The sequence below is a fragment of the Ambystoma mexicanum genome, chromosome 8 (genome assembly GCF_040938575.1).
Source record: "Ambystoma mexicanum isolate Mex_15411 chromosome 8, UKY_AmexF1_1, whole genome shotgun sequence".
In the NCBI taxonomy this organism is placed as follows: domain Eukaryota; kingdom Metazoa; phylum Chordata; class Amphibia; order Caudata; family Ambystomatidae; genus Ambystoma; species Ambystoma mexicanum.
Window position 1 is genome coordinate 1646620332 of NC_090929.1, and position 26947 is coordinate 1646647278.

Sequence of the window (26947 nt, forward strand, 5' to 3'; positions counted from 1 at the left end):
ACAAACACTGAGGACACACTCCTCTTTTTCAATTATACAATTATTGTCTCCCTAACAAGACAGACATACTCCCATGCCATCCGAAAACGTGCACATAAGCATGTACAGCACTGCCCCCTCCCCTTTCCCCTGGCACTTTTCCCCTCCCCGTCCCCCATACCCTGCACTTGCACAATCTCAATGTCACTTGGCCTCGGAAGATCGTTGTCTCTGTCATCCCTCTGTTCCCCCTTCCTAGCCTCGTCGCGCCTTGAAACACTTGTGTATAGGCGCGTTATAAATGCCATATCATATCATCATATCATATCACCTCCCCTCCCCTCCCCTGCAGCACCCTTCCTTCCCTTGTGTCTCTACCGCTTGCACCTCTCTATCCTATCCCCTTATCGTTCCCTTCCTCATTTCTCCTTCAGCAGAGCAAGGTCTGTACACCGTTGCTGGGGGCACAATGTGTCAATCTACAGTTTAGCCAGAGGCTCTGAGACTGGTGGGTTGGGGTTCTGTCACAGTGTAAAAGCTTTGTAACATAACATGATATCAATTTGCAAGTAGAATTGAAAAACCACAGGATATTTTCCCAGGCTGATATTTCTACCAACTAGAGCTCAGCAGATACGTGGTGAAGTACCTAGAGCAGGAGTCTGCAACCTTTGGCTCTGCAGATGTTCTGGACCACAACTCCCATGATCCCTCACCATTGACAATGCTGGTTAGGACTGATGGGAGTTGTAGTCCAAAACATCTGCAGATCCAAAGGCTGAAGACCTCTGGCCTAGAGAGTAGGATGTGCTCAACTCCCGGTGTCACGATTGCCCATTTTCGAGTTTCGAAAAACAAACTGTAATACTCCGCAGCTTCCACTAGATGTCGGCCTATGCACAGCATGTGATCTAAGCAGATTCCACAAGCCTCAGAAATATATATATATATATCATATAGTGCACAACCTATATATAGGTCTACTCCGGCCAACTTCCGTCCCAAAATGCCCTCAAGTATCCAAGACTGGTGTAACGCCCTGTGATATCACTTTCTATGATGTCACCTCTGGTGATGTCAATACATGTGCAAATTAGGGGGCCCACACAACTGCATTTCAGTGTCTCAGAACTCCTGGTCTCAGTGGTTCCTCTCTCCTTGTAATAAAATGGGAAGGATAGCTAGGTCACAGCTGGCGCACGGCCCAGCCGCGCTCCCTGGTGAGATGCACTGTAAGGTTCACGGCACACAACGGCAAACCAGCAATGCAGAGTAAATAGCAAAGGTTTCATTGCAAAGCAGCACTGTAACCTTATCTAACCGTACACAAAGATTTTAAAACACTCCCCTTTACAAATACGCGTAATGGGCCGCATGACCGCTGGCAAGGATGTCTTGGGAAACCGGCTCTATATGTGAACGCTGCTGTGGGCCGAGCAAGTCAAACACAGATCGTTGCATTCAGCAAAGTAAAAAAAGTGTTTTTACCCAGTTGCCATTTCCGCGAGCACATGGTCTCCATCATCCAGATGGGCAGCGCCGGCTCGAGCATGGCGATTGCCATGTTGGCAAAGCATATGGATCCTGGGAGAAAGGAAAGAAGAGAGATGTAAAGAGGGGTGCAAGAATGCTCAGAAATATTTCACCCTCAGCTTGTTCTATTAAGGCAGAAGTATTCAAACTGTGGGGCACAGCCACATTCCCGGGGGAGGGTGGGGAGGGGTTTGGGGATGCCCAGCCTGAAAATTAAAAAAAAGAAAATGGGCGAGGAGGCGTCAACCCAGTGGCCCCTCATCCGTTAAGGAGGAGCCAGCCCAGTGAAAAACTGAGCACTCCCTCAGCTGTTTTTTGCAGCTGAGGGAGTGCTGCTGGGCTGGCTGAACTGTCAAAGGGAAACAGTGTTTCCCTTTGGCAGTTCAGTTCCCCAGCCGCACATGGTCATTGAGCCATGCAAGGCTGGGGGCGCTTTGCTTCGCCAGTCTTGCATAGCTCATTGGAAATGCTGGCTGAGGAACTGCACATGTCTGTATGTGCGAGGGGAAGCTCCAGCGCACATACAGACATAGCAAGTTGGAGCAGGGTGTTTCAGAACCCACACTCAGGCCTCTGCATGCAGGAACCAGGAAGTTCTTGCTTCCCGATTCCTTTTCATGATGCAGGAGCTGGAGCACTGGGGAGGAAACGTCATGACCGTGGCAGAAGATAAGTTTATGTTCATTTATTATTTATTTATGGGGATGGATGCGTGTATGCTCGTGTTATGAGTGAGTGTATGGTGATGGGTGCTCTTGCTTGCTGTATGAATGTGTGTGTGTGTTTTTGTGTTGGTCCGTGGAGCTGGTTTGGCGAGTGGAGGGCTGGGGGGTTGCTCCCTATGCCCACCGTGCCAAAATCAGCTCTCCTTCTGAGGCACTGTGGAGCCTGAGGACAGGGATGTTATGTTTTTACTGGACATCGATTATAGATGTCCAGTAAAAAATACCATGCTTTCCCCCTATGCCCCCCAGCACTTTGCATACACACATAATCACTTTGATTGTGTGAGTGTGTTAGGCGCTGTAAGGCTCTGGGTACAGGGATGGCATCTTTTTACTGGACATCTAACATAGATGTCCAGTAGAAAATACCATGCCTGCCGCCTGGCCCCACTACTCCACCTGAGCGCCAATTGCCAACTGTTTGGTTTTTTACTTAATGTTTTTTTTAAGCATGCTCTGAAATGCAACATTTTAACCCATTATTTTAAAAAATAATCCCATGGGGAGAACCTCCCAGAACCCTGTTTGATTGGCTTGGTCTTCCTCGCCACGCTTAGTTGCTATGGCATATCTGGGAGAAGTATGTATGCCCCTCCACTTAAAAATTCACCAGCTGCCACTGGCCCTGGGACTGTGCTGCGAGTGGGGTGGGATAGCCTAGGGACTGTGGTGGGAGCAGGATGCGGGGGGGAGCCATGGCACAGTGGTGGGATCAGGGTTGGCAGAGCCCAGGGACATTGGTGGGGGAAGCCTAGGGACTGGGCCAAAAGTGGGATGAGGGAGCCCAGAGACTGTGATGGGAGCAGGTTGGGGAGAGCACAGGGTCTGGGGTGGGGGAAGCCCAGGGACTGGGGTAAAAGTGGGATGAGGGAGCCCAGAGACTGTGATGGGAGCAAGTTGGAGAGGTCAGGCATTATACTGGGCGGGGCGTAGGGTGCGTTGGCAGCAACCTGTAGTTCATAGTGATTTTGACTTGCTGTCCATTTGGCATTTTTTGGGGGGCCCTGGCCTGTCCACATTTTGCTCAGGGGGGGCCCCAGGACCAAAAGGTTTGAAGACCACTGTGTTAAGGTATGTTTTTTCCATATTTTTAACATTTCTGATGGCCTGCTTCTTCTTTGAACCGTGATTCACACGGACACTTTTGTGAATTCCACCTAATTCTAAGGTTAAGCGAAAAAGACGGTAAACATGAATTACCGCCATTTTCCTACAAAAGGAAATTGCCGCAAACAGACCTTGACTTATGTTTGGAAATGTACAAAATTACTGAGTCATTAATTAACCAAATGTTCCAACACTATTGTCTTCAGACACTGCCTTATATGTGCACAAGTTAAGTAGGGGCAGAGTTAGGACACTGGACATGCAGCAGTAACTGACAAAACTGGAATTGCAGTGAATATTGACTCCCGTTTCTGTAGTGACTGCTGTCACGTTTGAAAGGCTTTTGTTGCTGTGTTTACTGTTGCCTTTATTGAAAGGCTACATATGGGTTTGTCATATTTTCCTTATTTACCAATCATGAAGTCAAAAATACAGAAAGGGAATAAAAATAATAAAAATGATGCCGCTGCTGTCTGCACATCCAGTTTGATGCCGCTGCTGTCTGCACATCCAGTTTGATGCCGCTGCTGTCTGCACATCCAAGTTTGATGCTGCTGTCTGCACATTTAGTTTGCGACCACTAGGCACATTTATTACATTGTTGCACAATTTGTAGCATGACATCATGTGCCTACGTCATGTCACCAACACTATGGCCTCCAGGTTCATTGCAGTATTTATATGTTGTTTTAATGTCTAATGTTCGGTTGTTGAGGACCTTTTCTCCATATTTGTTGTTTCTGTGAAATTGTGTTAATTAGCAAAAGTGTCTTAGAGCACCTTACTCGGTTCAGCTGCTGGTCATGTACACGTTTACTATTACCAAAAAAATGTGAAGGGTGGAAGGTTTTGTATTATTCATAACCACTGGCATAGCTCTGGGCAACCTTCCACAGCACCGTTTTTGTAGCCCGTCTGTGCCATTGCAAAAGGGCTCCAGCCATATGCAAATCAGTCAGGCTGGACTGTGTCCATTGGTGGCAGTGCAAAACTGATTTGTATATGGCTGGTCCCATTTTACAATAGCACAGGAGGGGCTAAAAAATGGTGGTGTGGAAGGTTTCACAGAGCAATGCCAGTGGTTTAGTTCTCGGGAGGAAAGCTCAGGGGCAAGCAAGATGATGTGGAGCAACATAGGTTCGATCCCCGGGTCCGCGCTTAGAAACCTCTGGGTATTAAGCACGTTATAAATAACCAATTAAAATTACAACAATAGGATTAATGCAAAACCTTCCACCCATCACGTTTTTGGTTATAGTTTGGCTCCCTCTGGGAGAGAGTATGCCCAGAAGTGGGTCATGTACTCGCTGCACCACTGGGAACTAAGCTGCACCTCCCTGATGAGGCCCACCGGTGGTGAAACATGTCTGGGGTTGCTTGTGCTTCTGTGCAGAGGAGACACGGGCTAGCAGTTTCTGCTGGACTGTGCCCACTGGTGGCAAAGGCAGGCTGATGATTAACATATGGCTTTTTCCCTTTTTCAGTGGCACAGACGGGGTAAAAACAGGGCTGTGGAGGGTTGCCCAGAGCAGTGCCAGTGGTTCAGATTAATTCCAAACCTTCCACCCATCACTTTTTTGGTTATGCATCATGTGCACGTTTACTGAGTATAATTTAGTGCACCTGATTTTCCCAGGCTCCTGATGTGGTGCAGTTAGGGGAAGAAGATTTTTAGATGTTTTCTGACATACTCCTAGTGTTGTTTTTGGAGTTGTTCCCCTCCACGAGAGGTGGGGGGCTGTAATCAGCAGAGACACCGTGCAAACAAGTTTTCTAGACTATCATTGCCACTTCCCATTTGCCCACCTCAGTAATGTTAATGGGTATTTTATGGCGCACTGTCACCACTTGTGTGGTCTCTTGGCGCTCTGGCAGATCTGCAATGGAAGGGGGATTACAGGTCTGTTAGTGGGTTCAGAGGGAGACGAGCAAGGGAGCTTTGATGTGCTGTTGGCAGCTTCAGTTCGGAGAAACCGGGCACTGAGCGTTGGCGCGTTGGCGGTCGGTATCCGTCATGTGATGTTGAGGTGTGAATGTGTATGGTTTGGGGTGAGGTCATTTATGACACTGGAAGCTGCAGTCTGCCTTTGATGAATTCATTTGATTGCCATATTTGTTTTTTCTCCAAGTTGACATGGCAGGCAGGTGTGTTACACACCTGCATTGACCAAGAACATGCCGGGCCCTGCTTAGTAACCCTGTTTTTACAGTAACATCTTTAGTACTACTCACATATTTGATGTCAATGATGGCAAGCATCACAATAAAGAAAAAAAGGTTGGTTGTAAGACGACATGTTATTATCTTTGCCCAGTCATTTAGACCTTATCTAAAAGGAGGGAGTGGGTCATCCTTTACCGTGGATTCCCAGTTATTCAATCACTAACCCAATTCTTATACTAACTTACACCTAGTGGGTCTCTACAATGTTACCTTAATCCCCAGAGACCACCAGGTGCTGGGCACACGCTGTCTCTGAAACACAGTAAGCAAATCTAGCGCGTTTTTAAATTTTAGGCACTTACATCTCAAATTGTCGAGCGGTTTCTGCTGCAAATTACTCATCTGCATTCTTCAGGGCTGAAAGCGCAAGTTTGTTTCTGAGGCTAAATGACACTGAGGTAGGCTGCAGGGTTTGCAGTCGGTGTGGTGGCAGGCAGAGTGCGGACCCGGACAATGGTAATGGGTTCCTCATATACCCCCGAGTGAGTAACGTCATACCAGTCTAAAATACTCCAGCCTGAGCACCGATGTGAGGGTTGGTGTTACCCAGATTCAGGTGCATCTGTGTGTTATTCATGGACCAGTGATGCTGGACATGTGCACTGTACATGACGCTCCCATAGAGACCGGGATTTGGGACCAATCATTCTCCACAGATGGCCTTGACCAATAAGAGGCAGCAGCTCCCTGTGCCACCTTAGCTGTAACCCTTTGCACTGAGGTAAGTGATGGAATGGACATCGCACCAGAGATGTCTTTTATCCCCTAGTAGGTACTGCTATGAATCCGGGTGATTGGCAGAGAGGACAGACTGCCACCGCCCACAATTACATTCCCTTTGTACAGTTACAGTGTGCCCATCCCATTCTGTGTCAGTGGCCTTACCCTACAGAGGCGTCTCTAGGGGGGAAGGCTATAGCCCCGAGTCTTTTGGTTGTAGCCCCAGATAGAAGCTCAGTGGGTACAGCCAAAAGGCTAGCTAGCCCCGAGTCCCGACAGTCCCGACATTAGCATAGCCCCAGATCTTTTCCAGACCTAGCAACACCCATGTTACCGCATCTAGTAAAATCACAAAGGAACCAGAGTGAAGAAGTAAGAGCTTGCGTACCCGCTGCAATGAGGATGTAGGGGTCCTTCATCAGAGACAGCAAGGGGGTGCCAGTCTGACTCTGTAAGAGAAAAGCAGAGGTGAGGCTGGGCGGGGCATGCACAGGGGCAGCAGACCTGGCATGGCATCCTGGGACTTACCTCTGGCTGGACTCGGGATGGCTGCAGTATGAACAGCTGCAGAGCTGCAGGAAAAAGCAAAGACAGGCATCACTCAACTACTGGTGACACACTGATCAATAATCAAAGACCGCCAGTACTCTTATTCAAAATCCATGCAGAATGGAATTAGCAACACTCGTGGCAATATTTGCGCCTGTCGACAAGATCTCAGGGTGCAATTGTGACACACAGCAGAGAGCCTGTTCAGCCCTGCCTTTTCCTCCCAAGTCCACTTTTTTCTCATATCCATTGTTGCTTATCCTACCCACAATACACATCTGTTTTCATCCTACGACAAGGGATTTCAAACTGTGGCTCTCCAGATGGTTTGGACTCTAATACCCATGATCATCCACCATTGACTAGGCTGTGTAAGGCTGACGGGAGTTGTAGTCCAAAACATCTGAAGAACCAACGTTTGTAGACCACTGCAAAAGGACCTTTCGACCCTGCGCAGTCCCATTTGTTTTGTTACTGTATTCAGTATCGTTGCCTTTTCCACAGTCCCTTGTTACTCTTCCTGTTTCTGTTCTTTTTTGTATCCCTACTTCAGCCTGATGCCCACCTGGTCCTGGTTCATGTTTCTCCCGGGCCTCCACCTGTTGGATTGCTTCTACACCCTCACTGTTGCTCTATATCTGCTCATGTGTCTACACCTGTCGTCCTTTCATCCCCCAGGTCTATTCATTTCTAACTCTCCATCTCTGGCTGATTTCCCTCTATTACTGCAACTCTGCCATCTTCTAACCCTCCCTATTTCTGCAACTCTGCCATCTTCTAACCCTCCCTATTTCTGCAACTCTGCCATCTTCTAACCCTCCCTATTTCTGCAACTCTACCATCTTCTAACCCTCCCTATTTCTGCAACTCTGCCATCTTCTAACCCTCCCTATTTCTGCAACTCTAACATCTTCTAACCCTCCCTATTTCTGCAACTCTGCCATCTTCTAACCCTCCCTATTTCTGCAACTCTACCATCTTCTAACCCTCCCTATTTCTGCAACTCTACCATCTTCTAACCCTCCCTATTTCTGCAACTCTGCCATCTTCTAACCCTCCCTATTTCTGCAACTCTGCCATCTTCTAACCCTCCCTATTTCTGCAACTCTGCCATCTTCTAACCCTCCCTATTTCTGATTGTTTTTCTAACGAAGCCACCTCTTTGCACACAGGGTTCAAACCCTAAGGGCCCGATTCATGGAATATTTGCACTGTTTAAAGTGACTTTGCACTGCTGAAAAGTGACTTTGCACTGCCGGCACAAACCCTGATTCATGGAACTGTGCAACGTGTATTTTCGCAGTGCAAAGTTAGTGCAAGTGGTCATTTTTGCAGTACAAAATGACTTTGCACTGCTAAAATACACTTTGCACAGTTCCATGAATCAAGGGTTGTGTCGGCAGTGCTAAGTCACTTTTCAGCAATGCAAAGTCACTTTGATCGTGCAAATATTCCATCCATCTGGCCCTAAGACCTCCCCTGCAGGTGCAAGGGTACCCCATATTATTACAGATGGCATGGAAGGTAGGCCTCAGGGTGAAGTGGGGGTCTCCTGCTGCAGGGAGCCTGCAGTGGCCCAGAAGGAGCAGAAGCGTCTGTGTGATTGCAAAGCCTAGGAAAGCTCTAGTGCGAGGAGGTGGAAACCGGTCCTGCTTCTGGTTCCTGTGTTTCATGACACGACAGAGTCTGCATGGATTACACACTGATGGACCACAAGGAAGGCCATTGTCACTGTTTGTGGTGTTGCAAGTAGACAATCCACGGGCCACCAGCGCTTATGTAAATCTAGACCATGTTTTTATTTAATTGTTCAAAGCACAAACCCAGCTCGAAATTAGCAGAGCGCTGTGCAGAGTGTGGGTAGCCAGCATTTTAACAATATTGCAGTCCTGTGAGTTGCGGTCTGTGCGTCGGTATGTGCATCCATTGGGATTAGTCCTTGGTCAGGTGTTGTTGAGAGCCATGTTTTGAGAGATTTGAGAAATTGGAGAATTGTGGGGGCATTTCGAGCCGACACAAGGATCGAGCTGCAGAGGGTGGGTGCATGACAAGAGAAGGATGGTTGGTGGGTCCTCTCTTTGTGGATGAGTTGTGATTGAAGGTGGTTGGTCGATTTGCTGCGCAAGGAGCATATGCCACCAGATATGTGGAGCTTAGCCGCCAGGTACGATGGTGTGCTACTCGTGACTGCTGTGTAGATGATGCATGCAGTATTAAACAGAATCCTGTTTGGGCACTGAGTTGGCCAATGTTTGTATACTAACAAGGCGGCCCAGAGGAGGAGGGTACAAGATTCCCCAAACTCTTGGCAACAAAAGGGTACAACGTTCTTTTGCCAACCGTTTCTTCGTTGGAATTTGTACTGAAACAATTCCATCGAAAACACGCATTGAAATATATATTTGGAGGGGTGGGTAAGGGGTTAAAAGGGGTGGGGAGGAGGTCGGGATGGAGTTAATAACAGGGAAATGGGAGCTTTTTGTAAATTTGTTTCAGTAAAAAAATCCATCGAAAAAAACGACTGTGGGTAAAATGACATAGAATCCACAAAAGAGGCTCCACCTTTGCCTCTGTGAAACTCTCTGAAGGGTAATCGCAGCCCTGAGGGTTGATTGGCAGGAGGGGCCCGATACAACTGAAACAACCACTGCCTATACTAGCCAATAGGCTCCATTCCGGTCTGTGGGTGCTTATTCAGTGTTTTGCTTTGCATTCTGGGGCTTGTATGCCAGGATGTATAATGAGAAACGCAGAACTGCAGTACAAGTCCCACGAGGGCAAATACTAAAGCAGGGCAGCACAAGCGCCTGCAAACCGGAATGGTTCCTGTTGGCAAGTGGCAACCTTTGCCTGCACCCCAGGAATCGTCAGATTGCTGGTCCCTGCCCATCCCTTTCACCGAGGATAAGAAACGTAGGTTACTTGATGAATTCGGATCTAACCTTCTGTCCGCAGGTGTCATCACTGGTAAAAAAAATAAAAAAATACAGAAAACATGTCTTCGAATTTCTTCCTCCCCCCCACCAGATGAATGCCTTGATTGTGGCCAGGTTGCATTTTGGTAATAGTATTTACTTGGGCCTGCCAGCCAAAGTAATGGGTTCCCTGCAAAGAATACAGACTGCAGTGGCCCGGTGTCGCCAGCTGCTCTGAGGGATGGCAGGAGAGGCGTGAAGGGGATGCAGACATTGGGTGCTGTCACGAGTTCAGTAGTGACTGGACCTGCCCCTGATGTCCACACCAGATTGGCCTATTCGATTCTGAACAGGTCCCTGATGGCTGCACCCAGTCTTTGGGACTGTTGCATACTCCATTACCCGCGGTGAACACCAGTTCATCACCACGATGGAATTGATGAGGGCGCACTGGTAAATCCAGCTGGCCACCCGCTCACAGAACAGATCCGTGTTCTCCTGCCCTCTGGGGCTCTCTGAGCGCAAGGCCAGGCCCTTGGGCCTAAAGGATGTGCTTGGCAAGTAGACTGTCTGGTGAACAAGCTCCTGCCGGGCAGGAGGCAGCTGGCACGGATGTCTCGAGCCAGAATTGTGCTCGTGAGGTAGACATTGAATTCTCACTAGAATCCGTCCGGGAAGATCTGAGGGGAAGGTCTCCCGTGTGCTGTGGGGGCAGTGATGCACCTTAGTAGAGTCCGCTGGAGTCCAGAGCGTGCTAGTGTGGTGGTCCTTCTGCGTGGCCAGTGGCCTGTACACAGAAGGTGGCCATGGCCGTCCTGGGCATGAGGATCTAAATGAAGAACTACCATTGCGCATGTGCAACTCGAGCTCACGTGCACTCCTCTGACTCAGCTGATGATGAAAGGGAAGATGCGTAAGGTCACGTGGAGCCCAGATGCCAGAAGGTGTTGATGCTCTGAGGTGTGTCCGGTGCCCAGCCTCTGGACCAGCCAATCCGAAGCCACCTGGTTGCACATGGGTCTGACGGACCCATAATGCACCTATCCCTGGAGCTTCAGCCTAGAAAGAAAAGGTCCTCATTGGCTAATAGGGCATCAGTGGTCATTTTCTTTTTCACTGAACAAGGTGCAGCCATGCAATTCTATCACATCCTTCATGGTACAACTTCAGCATAACCGTCTCCCTTTCCTTCACTTTCTTGGGGTGCAGGTGAATAGCTCCTGTGGCCTTTTCTCTTGCAAGGAGACGTGTTCTCCGTGGAACGCTGCAATGGGCTGCGAGTGCCAACAGCGAATGTGGATTTAAATATAAAGCGTGGGCCTGAATGAGCTGCCCCAAGCCGAGGCCTGTCACTCACATAAGACCCAAGCAGTGGAACTGCCCCCCCTCCAGAAGTGTGATCTTCCATCACCTGTCGGTGATATAGGCTTCCGATAGTGTGAACCTCCTTCAGTAGGACACTGCTATAGGACCTAGCAGTGTGGACATACCTGACAGTGTCCCGCTCTTGCAGTGTGAGCTTCCCCAAGTACTGCCATGTCAGTGATACTGTGCCTCAGTGAGAACGTCCTTCAGTGGACTACTACCGTGGGATCCAGCAGTGCCCCGCATCAGCAGTGTGAGCTTCCTCAAGTAAGGCCATGCCAGTCCGGCTGGGCTCAAGGTGTGTGAGCTTCCTCAAGGATGAAAACACTGCTGTATGGCTCTAGCAGTGTGAGCTTCCTCAAGCAAGGCTATGCCAGTCCGCCTGGGCTCAAGGTGTGTGAGCTTCCTCAAGGATGAAAACACTGCTGTACGGCTCTAGCAGTGTGAGCTTCCTCAAGCAAGGCCATGCCAGTCCAGCTGGGATCAAGGTGTGTGAGCTTCCTCAAGGACGGAGACACTGCTGTACGGCTCCAGTAGTGCCCTGTCAGTGATACAGGACCCAGCAGTGTGACCCTCCTCCAGTAGTGCCCTGTCAGAGGATACAGGACCCAGCAGTGTGACCCTCCTCACAGCAGGGCCCAGTCTGATCTAGAGCCTGTGGCTCAGGTTAGGTTACACAGGGAGAATGTTCACACTGCTGGGTGTCTCCGCCACTGATTCGGCACTGATGCAGGAAGCAGACACCGCGTTAGGGATCTCAAGTCTAATGCAGCCAGATGGGGGACGCGAGAATTAACTGAGCACAATCTAAACGTTTATTTTCTCTACTATGCTTCTGGCGACCAGTGGATGTCCAACCTTCTCCCAGCATGCAATGCGGGTCAGATATCACCCGGACAGAGGGGAGAGCAATCCCTACTGGCCAGCCAAGCATCCACCAGAGGTGCAGGCGAGAACTAAATCTCGCTCCATGAAAAACATGGATCCCTTGACACCTCTCCAGCATGGTCTGTTCCAGGCCGCTCCATCCACCTGCAGAAAGATCTCCGTGATAGGAGAGCATAGCCAATGTTACCAGCAGGCTGAAAAACATGACTTCCCTTGACACCACTCCAGCATGGTCTGTTCCAGGCCGCTCCATCCACCTCCAGAAAGATCTCAGTGATAGGAGAGCGTAGCCAATGTTAGCAGCAGGCTGAAAAACATGGCTTCCCTTGACACCACTCCAGCATGGTCTGGCCACTCCATCCACCTGCAGAAAGTTCTCCATGATAGGAGAGCACAGCCAATGTTACCAGCAGGCTAAAAAACATGGCTTTCCTTGACACCCCTCCAGCATGGTCTGTTCCCGGCCGCTCCATCCACCTGCAGAAAGATCTCCGTGATAGGAGAGCATAGCCAATGTTACCAGCAGGCTGAAAAACATGACTTCCCTTGACACCACTCCAGCATGGTCTGTTCCAGGCCGCTCCATCCACCTCCAGAAAGATCTCAGTGATAGGAGAGCGTAGCCAATGTTAGCAGCAGGCTGAAAACCATGGCTTCCCTTGACACCACTCCAGCATGGTCTGGCCACTCCATCCACCTGCAGAAAGATCTCCATGATAGGAGAGCATAGCCAATGTTACCAGCAGGCTGAAAAACATGGCTTCCCTTGACACCACTCCAGCATGGTCTGTTCCAGGCCGCTCCATCCACCTGCAGAAAGATCTCAGTGATAGGAGAGCGTAGCCAATGTTACCAGCAGGCTGAAAAACATGGCTTTCCTTGACACCCCTCCAGCATGGTCTGTTCCAGGCCGCTCCATCCACCTGCAGAAAGATCTCCGTGATAGGAGAGCGTAGCCAATGTTAGCAGCAGGCTGAAAAACATGGCTTTCCTTGACACCCCTCCAGCATGGTCTGTTCCAGGCCGCTCCATCCACCTGCAGAAAGATCTCAGTGATAGGAGAGCGTAGCCAATGTTAGCAGCAGGCTGAAAAACATGGCTTTCCTTGACACCCCTCCAGCATGGTCTGTTCCAGGCCGCTCCATCCACCTGCAGAAAGATCTCCGTGATAGGAGAGCATAGCCAATGTTACCAGCAGGCTGAAAAACATGGCTTTCCTTGGCACCCCTCCAGCATGGTCTGTTCCAGGCAGCTCCATCCACCTGCAGAAAGATCTCAGTGATACCCGTGCTTCAGTACCGAGAGTGCCATGACCTGTGTTCTGCATTTACTGTGTTCTCTACATAGCGGTGTGTTTTTATTCGTTTTTTTCTAGATAGCCGGTTGCATGTTGCTTTCTTAAATTAAAGTACGCACACACACTTGGCCACAATGAACTGTATATATTCCAAAACGCTGTCCGCTGTCTTGGGTTGCATACGATTCAAAGTAGAGCAACTTATCTGCGCACAGCGTACTCCACATCCCGCAAGCCACTCCTACAGACCTTGTAGTGTAATAAAGTAACAGGTAAGACCAACAGCTCTGATTACAGCACTTAGCTGCCGGAAGAATCCCCTATGAAGCACTAAATAAGACCCTTATATTATTAGTTTATTCCATTGATATCAATTTTTTCCACCTATTTTCTCCTCTCTAGACACTGAAGCTCACAAGTCACTGGATTGTGCAGTCACCCGCCAGTTCTTGCTGCAGAATTGACTCTTAAGTGTCATGGCTGTGGAGTAACGCCAGTTCTTGCTGCAGAATTGACTCTTTAGTGTCATGGCTGTGGAGTAACGCCAGTTCTTGCTGCAGAATTGACTCTTAAGTGTCATGGCTGTGGAGTAACGCCAGTTTTTGCCACAGTAGAATTAATCGAAGGAGCATTCATCAAATGTATTTGATCAGATTTTGCCCCAAATATATGTGGGTTAATGTGAATAGGAAATGTAGGAGGTTTAAAGAGGGGACTGCGGGGGTCTCCCCCGACGTAATTGCAGGAAAATCGATCAGTAAAAAAGAAATTGATGAATTCTATTCCATAAAATCACGTAGAACCGACTGTGAAACAGTTCCAAGAAAGGGTGGAATCACAGATCTATTTGTTTATTTATTTGGTCATTTGTAGAGCGCACCTAACCCAAAGGTATCTGGGCGCATTCCTTACCTTAAGAGATTGCAGAGTTGTTACAAACATGAAAGACACTGCATTACATTAGTGTTAAAGCGAAAACATTCATCTACAGAGGCCTTGCATGACAACACAGGTACAAATGAAGAGGACAACTTTAAGGCTAAGTTGCAAAGAAGAGCCATGCTTGGAGCGCTGTAGATTTAAGTAGAAATGTTGCTGACTCAAGTGTGAAATCATTGTGAACTGTCACCACATACATTGATGTTATTGTGCCATGGAGTAATCATAGAAGCCACATTAACACCACAATGACTGCTGAACATGTTTGAAAAATGTGGAGATCGCAGTTTCATCTCCCGAGAATATGGGTAAAGTAGTTTGTTGAGGAATAAAAGACCTCCTATGAAAGGGAGGCAATATCATTTTTACAGCACTAGGTCCAAGTACTAGACCAGCTGTTAGGGTGAAAGAGGGACAGCAAACAAGCATTGGCAAAGCCAACATGATTTGGTTGTTGTGTCTGTATGGGATAGATGTTTGCCAGGCACTGCAATGATGGTACTACCTGCCTATAAGATGGCATCATCTTAGTACTGGTTATGAGATATATGTGTCCTCGAATCTGTTCCTTGCACCGGAGTCCAGTTTAAAACAAGCATTGGCAAAGACAATTGTTTAGGCTTTTGTATAGGTATTATGTAGGCATTTGTGCAAGGAACAGATGCAAGGGCACAGATGTGGCTTATAAATGAAGCGATTGAAGGCTCGCTTGATTAAGACATTTTTAGTACACCAGGAGTGCATTTACAACGAAAATGAAGACCTTAGCTATCAGAAGACTTCTGTGAAATATCAATGGCAGACCCCAAACAGAACCAGGTCTGGTATTACTACCTGACAGAGCTAATTCAGAGAGATCCCATGATGGGCAGGGCCAAGCAGATAGTGGGAGAGTGGTCATGGTATTAGTATGGCCATGGGCAGTTAATGGGTGCATACATAAGCAAACAATACCCACAAGCTATGTGTCCCCCTTCACATCCCAAATCCCTCATATAGGTACTCCAATACACCAGATTCGCTCATAGGTGGTGCATAGGTGCCACCTAATAGCCAAAACTAAAACTGTGGGTAATTTACTTGGTTTCTAACCTGTGATGCAAATATACTATGGACTATCCATCTACTGAAGTGACATAGACTAAAATGAAATTCGCTGAACATTGTAACAAGTGCCATGATGCCTTTGGGCTGCTGCACGCTATACAAATATGAATAAAATAAATAAATAAAATGTCCCTATATGTCGAAGTCTCAGTCTCTCGATGAAGGCATCCGTAATCAAGGGACAATGCACTCACGACTCATTGTGGAGAATTGCTGTTGCGCATTAGCTGTTGCAGATTAGCTGTTGCAGAAGACGTGCTTCCTGTACGCTAAGATTAGAGTCGGAAACTGGACCCAGATTTAGACCACTTCATGGAAACAAACAAGAGTGCACATGCCATGCCCCCATTTCCACCCACTCACGACTATATTCAACAATGTTAACTAATTAAAAAGGTTAAAGTTCAATAGAATACGTGAAACAAATGACACCACAATAATGAAACAAGAGTGCAGAAAATGAAACATAACAGAATGATGACCACAACTGCTGATTGCATAGATTAGGGGACTTAAATCTGTGTCTCTCCAGATGTTTTAGACTACAGCTCCCTTCAGCACTAGCCAGCATTGCCAGTGGTGACGGATCATGGGATTCATAGTCCCAAACATCTAAGAGAACCCTGGCACAGATAATCATGGTTTGCAAGTAGGGACTTGTAACATGCTTTTTCTGGAACATCTGAAAAAAGTGGTTCAAACTTAAATGTGAGCACCGTTTCGCTGTCAGAGGTTTTAAATCCATACTCACCTCCATCCAAAAGCGCCATAGCCGCTAGAATAAGAAACGGGGCAGATTTGCCGACAAATTCGTACATCACACTCCCAAACGGGGGGCCCACTGCAGAAGAAAAGATAAGGGTTGTTGCATGGGGTAACATTAATCAAATACTAGTCTCTTGAAAGCACCTAAACTAAAACAATGGGCCTCATTCAGAGTATGGCATAGCGGTAGGAAAGTGGGTGGTAATTCCGTTATGACACTTTTTATTGGTGGTAACGGAATTACCGCCATTTTTACTGCTCTAACAAATCCTGAGTTTGTTGTTAGAGGTAAATCCTTCACTTTAACGGCAAAATGTGGTGCAATTACCGCCGAAGAATTACCGCTTGCAGTAATTCTGCCAAAAACCCCATTGAGTTCTATGGACTCCAAAAATGGGGACTAACACCACCCGTCTCTCTTGGTAAATCCACTGGACCTAGTGTCGGTAACTGATTTTGGCAGTATTTCGGCAGCTTTACCACCGAAATCCCGCCAAACTCGGTATGAAGCCCCCATGTCTTGGAGAGATGACACCTTGCTGTAGGAAGGTTAAGAGAGAGAATTTATTGTAAAGGTGCTAGAACTGTAGTGCCTCGAGGCGACGCCACAATATTGGGTCAGATTTAGATTCCACATTTAAAAAGGCCAATAATCTTTCATAGACGAATTCTTCAAATACTAACTTTCACACCAATAAGATCAAAGTAAAAAAATGCTGCGGAAGCACTGCTTCTCCCCATTTAGAACATGAGCAGCCAAGGCCTGCCTAGAGATGGGAATCGGTCTGTGTATGTTCTACGAGAACGCAGATCTCCTGCCCTAATTGGTGCCAGCGCCAGCCATCTTCAAGCTCAGGGTTGGTGGGTGATATCTCTGCTTTTCCCAACTCTCATGTACAAGAAGGCGAGGAAATCCCTAAGGGTTCCTGTCAGATGAGGGTGATAAAGGGACCCCTTCCAAACTAGTTATGCTGGTACCACTGGGCAATTCTCAATCAAGCAGCAGCTCTGGCGTCTTGGGTAGGAAGCATGGGATGTGGCAGAAGCACAGGTTGAATACCCAGGTCTGTGTTTAGCGGCTGGACACCGCCATGAAGTGCGATATAAAAGCACAATATGATTGACATCAAGCCACTCCTCAAAGCCCCAACGGGAAACACAGAACACCTAACCAACTACCGACCAATTTTAAACATCCCATATCCGCCAACACTTCTAGAAAGCTATGTTTACGAACAAATCCTGGAACATATAGAAAACAATCGGATACTAGATGAGTTACAAGTCAGATTCAGACCCATAAGAGGAACGGAAATAGCATTGCTATCTATATGGGAAGATATAAGAACCAACACAGACTCCAACGTCACACCGACACTAATACTACTAGATCTATCAGCAGCCTTCGATACAGTCCACCACAACTACTCATCAAAAGACTTCAAGAAATAGGAATCGGCAACACAGTCTTACTATGGATAAAGTCCTTCCTAGCAGAAAGAGCAGAAACAATGTGGCTAAACCCATTCAACTCAGCACCCCGCACAAGAAAGTGCGGAGTTCCACAAGGCTCATCACTCTCAACACTGCTCTTCAACATCTACATGACCCCTCTCATCAACCAAATCAAAAGACACAGCCTCACTTGCTACAACTACGCAGACAACACCCAAATCATCTACAAAATCAACACTAGTGGAGAACAGGACTCAACCCTTATCAACTGCCTCACAGAAGTAATCCATTGGAGGAGTACCAACAGCCATAACTGAGCCCAGACAAAACAGAAATCATGATCACGCCCAACAACCCATCGAACCAACACCATATTCCATGGCCTATCTAAATGGGAAATATAACAGAACCTTCCAAAGGGATTAGAAATCTCAGAATATTAATGGACAATGAATTAATACTTGAACGGCAAGTCTCCACAGTAGCAAAAAGGTGTTTCTTACACCTAAACACAATCAAGCGGATACTATCTTTCAATCTTTCTTCACCTTCCCACAAAGAACAGTCGCTATCATCTCACTCGTCATGTCAAGAATAGACTACGCCAACAGTCTCTATCTCGGAATGCCAGACTTCCTTCCCAAAAAACTGCAACAAATACAGAATGCAGCAGCAAGACTGCTCCTCCGACTCACTAAGAGAGAGCACATGATACCAGCACTGACAACCCTACAACCAGTCAAAAAAAGAATTTTCTTGAAAACACTCTGCATAATCCACAGAGCAATCCATGGCCAAGGAGCGGAATTCATTCAGGAAAGAATGTCCATCTACAAACCAAACTGAACACTAAGGTCCAGCAACGACATTCACCTCAAACCAAAACAGTACTCAAAGCGGAAATCTGATGGATCAGCATTCTCCTGAATCTCAGCAAAACTTTGGAATTCACTCCCTAAGGGAATACGAACAACAGAAGACCACCTCAAATTCAGAAAATGTGCTAAAAAAGAATGGTTCTTTAACTCACAGAGTTAAACAGGAAACACTGTCGAATGGAAACAGCTAACACAACACAACAGAAACATCCAAAACCTAATGAGCCAAAACCTGTGTACCCCAACTAAAGAAAGCATTTTAACACAAATCACCATAGAAGAGTATGAACCCTGCCAGAGCAACATAATCATCGCACAGAAGGGCGCAGACTAGTAACATCACTAACTAACCCTACAAAAGACTTTCCGATATCCTACATACTCGCCTTTAAACACCAAACAAAGCACACGTAGCTCTACCGCAGCAGAAACCTAAAACCAACACAAAACGCACACACTCGGAAACACCCAACTAAACACAACATGCCACAGAAAATGTTACTAATTACACACAAATCATGCCACACACACTTATACAACAAATGGGACCTAACTCGTACCAACTAAAAACCAACCGAGCACACAGAGACCGTTTTTCCGAACTGAAGCTCACAAGAGCACATCAAAGCTCTCTATCGCTTTCCCTCTCTATCCCGCTAACTACGCCCTCCCAAACCTCCTTGCTTTTCAGATCCACCAGAGCGCCTGGATACCATGAAGATGGCAGCGGAGCGCGTTATAAATCACACTAATGTAACATTACATAGTATCATAATGGCCTCTCGCTTTATGGACCATTTCTATTCTGAGAGAGGAATCGTCTAACTTTAGAGACCACACAGGCATGTTATTGATTTGACAGATTGGTTTATTTTTTTGCACCAGAATTACTTACTTTTAAATCAAACTTTTTAAAAGTCAAGTCCAAGTTATTGCCATGGACACGAAATGTGCCCCTTTGTACTCAAACCTTATGATGGAATACAATGAACAGTTATGGCATTCCCAGCTAACATCTGAAATGATGTTTCTTAATTGCACATTATAGATAATCTGTATATTGTATGGAAAGGAAATAAGCAAAATCTATAAGATGTTGTTAAGTTTCTGAATTCCAATCAATACAATCTTCATTTTACTATAAATGATAGTGAGACAGATTGATTTTTTGAACTTGTGATTGATGACATTCATGGTAATTTGTAGAGTGGGATTCATAGAAGAGTAACAGTTACTAATGTAGGTCTCCATGCTTGCTCCGCCCATTCATTTAGTAGCATGAATAATGAGTCCTAGGACCTGATGCACAGAGGAGCATTTTTCAATGGGACTGCACCATTATAAAACGCTTCTGTGAACCAGCCCCCTAGTGTTTGCTGCAAGAGAAGGAGCATTTTAAGGGATCAAGTTACCAATAGCATGTTTCAGGAGGTGAGAACTAAGAAGACATGTTTACAAAAACCTATCGGGTTTTACAAATGTGGTTAGTTTAGCGTTGTTTCTAATGATATAAATGGATGGTTGATATTCGAGGTGGACAACATTAATTGAAAACACTTTGCACAAGATTTCATTTCATTAATGATATCAATGATTTTCTTGCATATGGATTACTTTGGCTCTGTAAGAAAATCTATATAGGAGCTCTATGAGGAAATGCAAGGTTAGAATACTGGAACACCTATGTGCCATTAACAATAAGGATACACATTATCCAGTGGTGCTTCAAATGTATTATTTTCATAATAGCAATTCACCTGTACATTTATCTGATTTTTGCTTTGCATGTCTGCCTATGTAGCCCCTGTACCATGAGGCGTGGCTGCCAGACTGTATATTTATCTGATTTTGCCTCTGCGTGTCTGTATACTTGATGTAGCCTCCCGTACCATGAGGCGTGGCTGCCAGACTGTACATTTACCTGATGTTGCCTCTGCGTGTCTGTATACTTGATGTAGCCCCTGTACCATGAGGCGTGGCTGCCAGACTGTACATTTACCTGATGTTGCCTCTGCGTGTCTGTATACATGATGTAGCCCCTGTACCATGAGGCGTGGCTGCCAGACTGTACATTTACCTGATGTTGCCTCTGCGTGTCTGTATACTTGATGTAGCCTCCCGTACCATGAGGCGTGGCTGCCAGACTGTACATTTACCTGATGTTGCCTTTGCGTGTCTGTATACCTGATGCAGCCCCCCCGTACCATGAGGCGTGGCTGCCAGACTGTACATTTACCTGATTTTGCCTCTGCGTGTCTGTATACTTGATGTAGCCTCCCGTACCATGAGGCGTGGCTGCCAGACTGTACATTTACCTGATTTTGCCTCTGCGTGTCTGTATACTTGATGTAGCCCCTGTACCATGAGGCGTGGCTGCCAGACTGTACATTTACCTGATGTTGCCTCTGCGTGTCTGTATACTTGATGTAGCCTCCCGTACCATGAGGCGTGGCTGCCAGACTGTATATTTATCTGATTTTGCCTTTGCGTGTCTGTATACCTGATGCAGCCCCCCCGTACCATGAGGCGTGGCTGCCAGACTGTACATTTACCTGATTTTGCCTCTGCGTGTCTGTATACTTGATGTAGCCTCCCGTACCATGAGGCGTGGCTGCCAGACTGTACATTTACCTGATGTTGCCTCTGCGTGTCTGTATACTTGATGTAGCCTCCTGTACCATGAGGCGTGGCTGCCAGACTGTATATTTACCTGATTTTGCCTCTGCGTGTCTGTATACCTGATGTAGACTCCCTGTACCATGAGGCGTGGCTGCCAGACTGTACATTTACCTGATGTTGCCTCTGCGTGTCTGTATACATGATGTAGCCCCTGTACCATGAGGCGTGGCTGCCAGACTGTACATTTACCTGATGTTGCCTCTGCGTGTCTGTATACTTGATGTAGCCTCCCGTACCATGAGGCGTGGCTGCCAGACTGTATATTTATCTGATTTTGCCTCTGCGTGTCTGTATACCTGATGTAGACTCCCTGTACCATGAGGCGTGGCTGCCAGACTGTACATTTACCTGATGTTGCCTCTGCGTGTCTGTATACATGATGTAGCCCCTGTACCATGAGGCGTGGCTGCCAGACTGTACATTTACCTGATGTTGCCTCTGCGTGTCTGTATACTTGATGTAGCCTCCCGTACCATGAGGCGTGGCTGCCAGACTGTATATTTATCTGATTTTGCCTCTGCGTGTCTGTATACCTGATGTAGACTCCCTGTACCATGAGGCGTGGCTGCCAGACTGTACATTTACCTGATGTTGCCTTTGTGTGTCTGTATACTTGATGCAGTCCCCCATACCATGAGGCGTGGCTGCCAGACTCTACATTGACCTGATGTTGCCTTTGTGTGTCTGTTTACCTGATGCAGCCCCCCCGTACCATGAGGCGTGGCTGCCAGACAGTACATTTACCTGTTTTTGTCTTTGCGTGTCTGTATACTTGATGTAGCCTCCTGTACCATGAGGCGTGGCTGCCAGACTGTATATTTACCTGATGTTGCCTTTGCGTGTCTGTATACCTGATGTAGACTCCCTGTACCATGAGGCGTGGCTGCCAGGCTGTACAATTACCTGATGTTGCCTTTGCGTGTCTGTATACCTGATGTAGACTCCCTGTACCATGAGGCGTGGCTGCCAGGCTGTACAATTACCTGATGTTGCCTTTGCGTGTCTGTATACCTGATGTAGCCCCCCTGTACCATGAGGCGTGGCTGCCAGGCTGTACAATTACCTTATTTTGCCTTTGAGTGTCTGTATACCTGATGTAGCCCCGCCCCCAAAACCATGAGAAGTGGCTTTGCCAGAGTATGCTTTTCAAGAACTACCTGAATGCTGTAACTAATGCGTGGTCTTGCACCGGAAGAATGTCCACTTCGCACTCTCTGTAACTAGCGCCCTGATGCCTGAGGGTTTGGTGCGCTGCTATAAATGTAAAAATAAATAAATTCATATGTGTTGCAATGTAGTCGTTTAATTGATTTAGGAGCAAATAAAAGAAGAAAAAATGGGAGGAGGAGATCTTCCTGAAATTGGAATCTAGACTGAATGTTGAACTTCATAACAATATTCCTTTGGGTTACACGTCCCTTTTTCCCTCTAAGTAACATGAGAATTACAAAGAAACGGCTGTGAGGAATTCGACCATCAGCACAAGGAGAGTACCTTAAAAAATCTAAACCTAAAACCACAGCCTAAATGCGACCATAACTCGCCTCCTGCTCCGGACCTCCCACATGACATCACACTGCGCATCATTGATGACATCACATATGTCATCTCCAGTGCCATAATCAACTGCTACAATGTGGCCATGGACCTAGACTCCTGCACATCGGACATGCTTTTCAGCATTGCGGTAACCACGTGCTCATACCCTGAGTAGTGCTCCTCCCTACACACAGAATCTGAAACTCCAGTTGAAGACCTGCCGTTTGACCACAGAACCTAAAGCTTGGACTGCAACCATCCAGAAGTCATCTAACTGTACTCACAGTGCCTCAGAGGCACTGCGCCTGGGGTATGCACTTTGCAGTGACCCACCTGCAGTGCACCTACCCACAGTACACCCAGGGTGTTTTGGTACTGAACTGAACGCACACCATTCTACTGTCTACTCTACCCACGAGGTACGATTTGAGGACATGCTGTGGTCAGTGCCTGTAACTGTGCTCTCTACACACTATCTCTGCCCCCAGTCCCCACAATCTCGGTTACTTAAGACACAAGTAATGTCATTAGTGATGTCATATGCGATATCACCAGAGTCCAGGCGTAACAGAACAGGCTACGGAGTAGGTTGGATGAACACCTAAGGAAATATGGAGGAGCCATGACAGAAGAGGATGGCCTACTTGTCTCGTTAGGTTAACAGTGAACACGAAGAGATGGCACCAATGGTAGTGCAGGGAATTCTGTTCACAGGCGTTGGGCTGATCCTGTTCTTCCCAAATCAGGATCCCAGGACTCATCCCAAAGATCAGTCTAATACTTGGGATTATCTCTCTGACGCTGTGGGCTGGGTGACCTCCTACCCGGACCTTGAGGATGGAAACTGAAAGACAATGGAGGACTAAATAAGCAGGTGAAGAGGGCCCAGAAAAACAGGACCTACTTTCCAAGTTCAGGGTATCTGTCCTGATCTAAATAAACCCCCCACCCCCTTAGGGCCCTGAGTCTTTTTTGCCACTCACAGTTCCAGGGTGTTTAGATCTCCCCAGAACGGTTTTTTGCCGGCTTCCTCTCCTTGGTTCATGGCCCAGATATTGTTACTTGTGGCCGTGGGCCACCTTCATAGGCTCCTTGAATGAATGATTTTCAATAGGTTTACCCCCTGCCCCACCCTGCCTGTGTGCTTCTCAGACTGAAGTTATTCTTACCCCCCAGCCAAAGGCTACACCCAACAGCTGGCACGTGCTACAGGCTTTGCTCTTCCTCTGGTGTCTGGCTGCTGGTAGGCTTTGGGGTGTCTTCCAGCAAGACAGCAATGCTTCCCCATTTCTGGTGTTTCTTTGGGTCACACCATAGACTGAGTTATAGACCCCCCAGCAGGCTAGACATATCTCTCCTCCTCTGGCTAGCACACGCTCCTTTCTTCCCAGTAGCCTCTGGTCCTGGGCAGGATCTGGGCTCGAACAGGCGTGCACCAGCTCCTTGATGGGCTGTCGTCACTGTCCCTGGGTAGGGTCTGGATGTGGTCTTCTCTCCTTTCCTCTTCTGCTCGTTCGAATGTTCTCCATGTTTTTTACCTGTCCTGGGATAGTGCACTCCGGTGAGGGGATTCTCCCTCACTATCATGTTCGATAATGGCAGGATTGGTCTCTACCTAGCCTAATCATGGCAGAGAGTGGGGTGGGCAAAGTTCCTATGGCGGGTGCATCCTGGGCTAGGTTGGGCATCCCAGGCTCTGCCTCCTTGCCCAGGTTGTTTGGTTCCCTTGTAAGACTATTAGGTGAGGTGACATTCTCTACCTCGGGTTTCCTTTGTTTAGTAAATTGTTTCTCCAGACACAGACTGAGAGTATAAACCCTGTGTCCGCCATCTTGAAGTCAGGCGGGGCCTTTGTGTCGCGTACATGGCTCAGCGAGACAGCTTCCTGTTTCACCGGGGATCAGCATCCCTGCATCTACACCCACATACGTCCTGTGCTAAGGGTTTTGGGAGCCACCTGCTCACTCCACAGCATTAATAAAGTCGGGCCTATACGCCGCTCGCTCCCACTCATGCCTACAGCAAATGTTGTCTGCATTTCTCCTGTGGTGTTCTGTCAGCTGCTGGCCTGAATGTACAGAACCGAAAGAAAGTTCTAATCCCTGTCCTTCACCGCAAATTCTCACACACCAGGTTGGGGCAAGGAGACAATCTATTGGGAAGCCCTCATATGGTATCTCCAGGGCTCCCTAGGTGGAGAGGGCTTCTACCAGTGGCCCACAGAACCTCCTGGTTCTCCCCAACTGGCTCCCACAATGTGACTTCATCACATATGTTTGCAAAACTCACAAGTGCCTCAAAGTAATTTTAGGGCAATACGGCATACAGTGAGTCTATAGCATCCAGTGCCCTTCCTTTGCCAAACTGAGCATATTCATGTAAGTTTTTTGTATGTTATTTCTTTTATATCTATATCACCAACTGGGGGTGCCGCAAACAAATCCTGTTGTTGAGAACGTGGGCTGACTTTGGCAAAGTATCCCACATTCTGAGCCAGCTGTTGGCTGCCCTTGCTCGCTCCCTCTGCTACCAGCTACTGCCTACCCCCTCAAAACAAAGTAATTAAAACCTCACTTACCTGATACCTCCACTGGATTCCACTGGCCACCACTCCTCCTTGTATCGGCTGCCATATAAATCCTACAGCACCTTTTTCTTTTTCGATTGCAGACAACTTGCCTTGAAGTTTTTTGCAGATAAAAGGTGTTCACCCCCCACATATACTTTTATTCAACAAAACAAAGAAACCATCAGCACCCAGGAGGTTTTTCCGGGGTGCTACTGTCAGTTATTACCTTGGGGCTGTACTGGGTGACCAGATATCGGGGTTTTGCCGTGGCAGTCTGTGGAAATCACCCAATGTCCCGGGGTCCCAGGAGTTTTTTTATTTAACAAACCCCGTCCGGGGTTTTGCCTACGGTCCCAAAATCGGGTCCTGGCGCAACTCTTCCTGTGCGAATTCTTCCCCTTTCCCCTCCCTGGCACTCTCCTCCAATGAGAGGAGTGTGCCTGTTAGCACACCCCCTACCGCCCGCCCCCCCCCCGGCAACGGCCAGCGACGTAGACGTAGGACTAAAGTTTTACTTCAGTCCTACCTCTATTTCCATGGCCCGTCCCGGTTTTTGTTTTTAAAATCTGGTCACCATTGGCTGTACTGGGTGGTACCGGTACTGATCATTGCCAAAATCATTAAAACCTCCCTTACCTGATCCCTCCTCCACTGGCCACCACTCTCCCTTCTTGTTGCGGCTGCCATAGAAATCCTACAGCACCTTTGTCTTTTAGGATCGCAGACATCTCGCCTTGAAGTTTTCTATGGGTAAATGTTCTGCACCCAGGAGGTTTTCCCAGGGTGCTAATGTCAATTATTGGGGGCTGCACTGAGTCGTACAAGCCCTCATCATGGAGAAAGTCATTATTGCCTTACTATAAATAGGCAATGTATAGGTTTTTGTAGATTCAAAACATAATTAGGTCATTTGTATGTATTGCATCTTGTTTTTTACATTTTGATTTGCATTGTGGGTTTCTGTTGCCATTGAACACCTACTAAGTTGGTATTTACTTTTTTTTAAAGGCTTTTGAAATCCCAGATGACTATGGAATGTGATTTGTAAAATATGGATGTTTAGGTGGTCATTGGGTTATTGTCATCTGGAAATATCTACAACCTTTTATATGTGACGAGCTTAATCCTGAAACGTTCACCAAGTGTGTTTTTTCTGCTTTGTGCATAGATAGATGGTGAAACCTCCCCATCCTTGATGAAAAAGGCATAGACACCCTAGAAATACCCTTTTTATATTTTGAACAATTTACCAAGTCCTTGTAGAGTTATTATAGAGACCTGCTAGCTTACTGAATATGGACTGGGCTTTTTGGAACAAGGTTGTGCTAGAGGGCTATTTTTGGAAGAAGTGTATTTGGCTACGGGTCTATCCTCTTCGTGTCTTAGGGTTCTGCAACCTGAGGCTCTTCAGATGCTTTTGACTACCACTCCCATGATCCCTCACTATTGACTGTGCTGGCTAAGGCTCGGGGTAGTTGTAGTTCAAATTGTCTGGCGAGCCAGAGGTTGCAGACCCCTTGAGGAAGCTGGGTGTAAGATGGACCCATCTACTTATACTGTGACACAAATGACACTTGTAATAGACTTCATACTTGGGTGGGAAGTCAAGCGTGCTGAAGCCAGAACACTATTAGGGTTATTTATAACGCGCTTAATACCCTGAGATTTCTAAGCGCGGACCAGGGGATCAAACCTGTGTTACTCCGTGTCGTCTT

At 47.2% G+C, this 26947-nt stretch overlaps 1 protein-coding gene across 3 annotated transcripts in view; it reads right to left on the bottom strand.

Moving 5' to 3' along the window:
• Positions 1 to 26947, bottom strand: part of SLC18A2 (solute carrier family 18 member A2) — a 563191-nt gene that overhangs the window by 76369 nt on the left and 459875 nt on the right. For all 3 annotated transcript variants that reach the window (XM_069611911.1, XM_069611910.1, XM_069611912.1), the window contains exons 7-10: positions 16099 to 16188; positions 6816 to 6859; positions 6676 to 6736; positions 1468 to 1563 (exon numbers count right to left, since the gene is read on the bottom strand). In XM_069611911.1, the coding sequence (XP_069468012.1) occupies positions 1468 to 1563; positions 6676 to 6736; positions 6816 to 6859; positions 16099 to 16188 (291 nt within the window). The remainder of the gene's footprint in view (positions 1 to 1467; positions 1564 to 6675; positions 6737 to 6815; positions 6860 to 16098; positions 16189 to 26947) is intronic.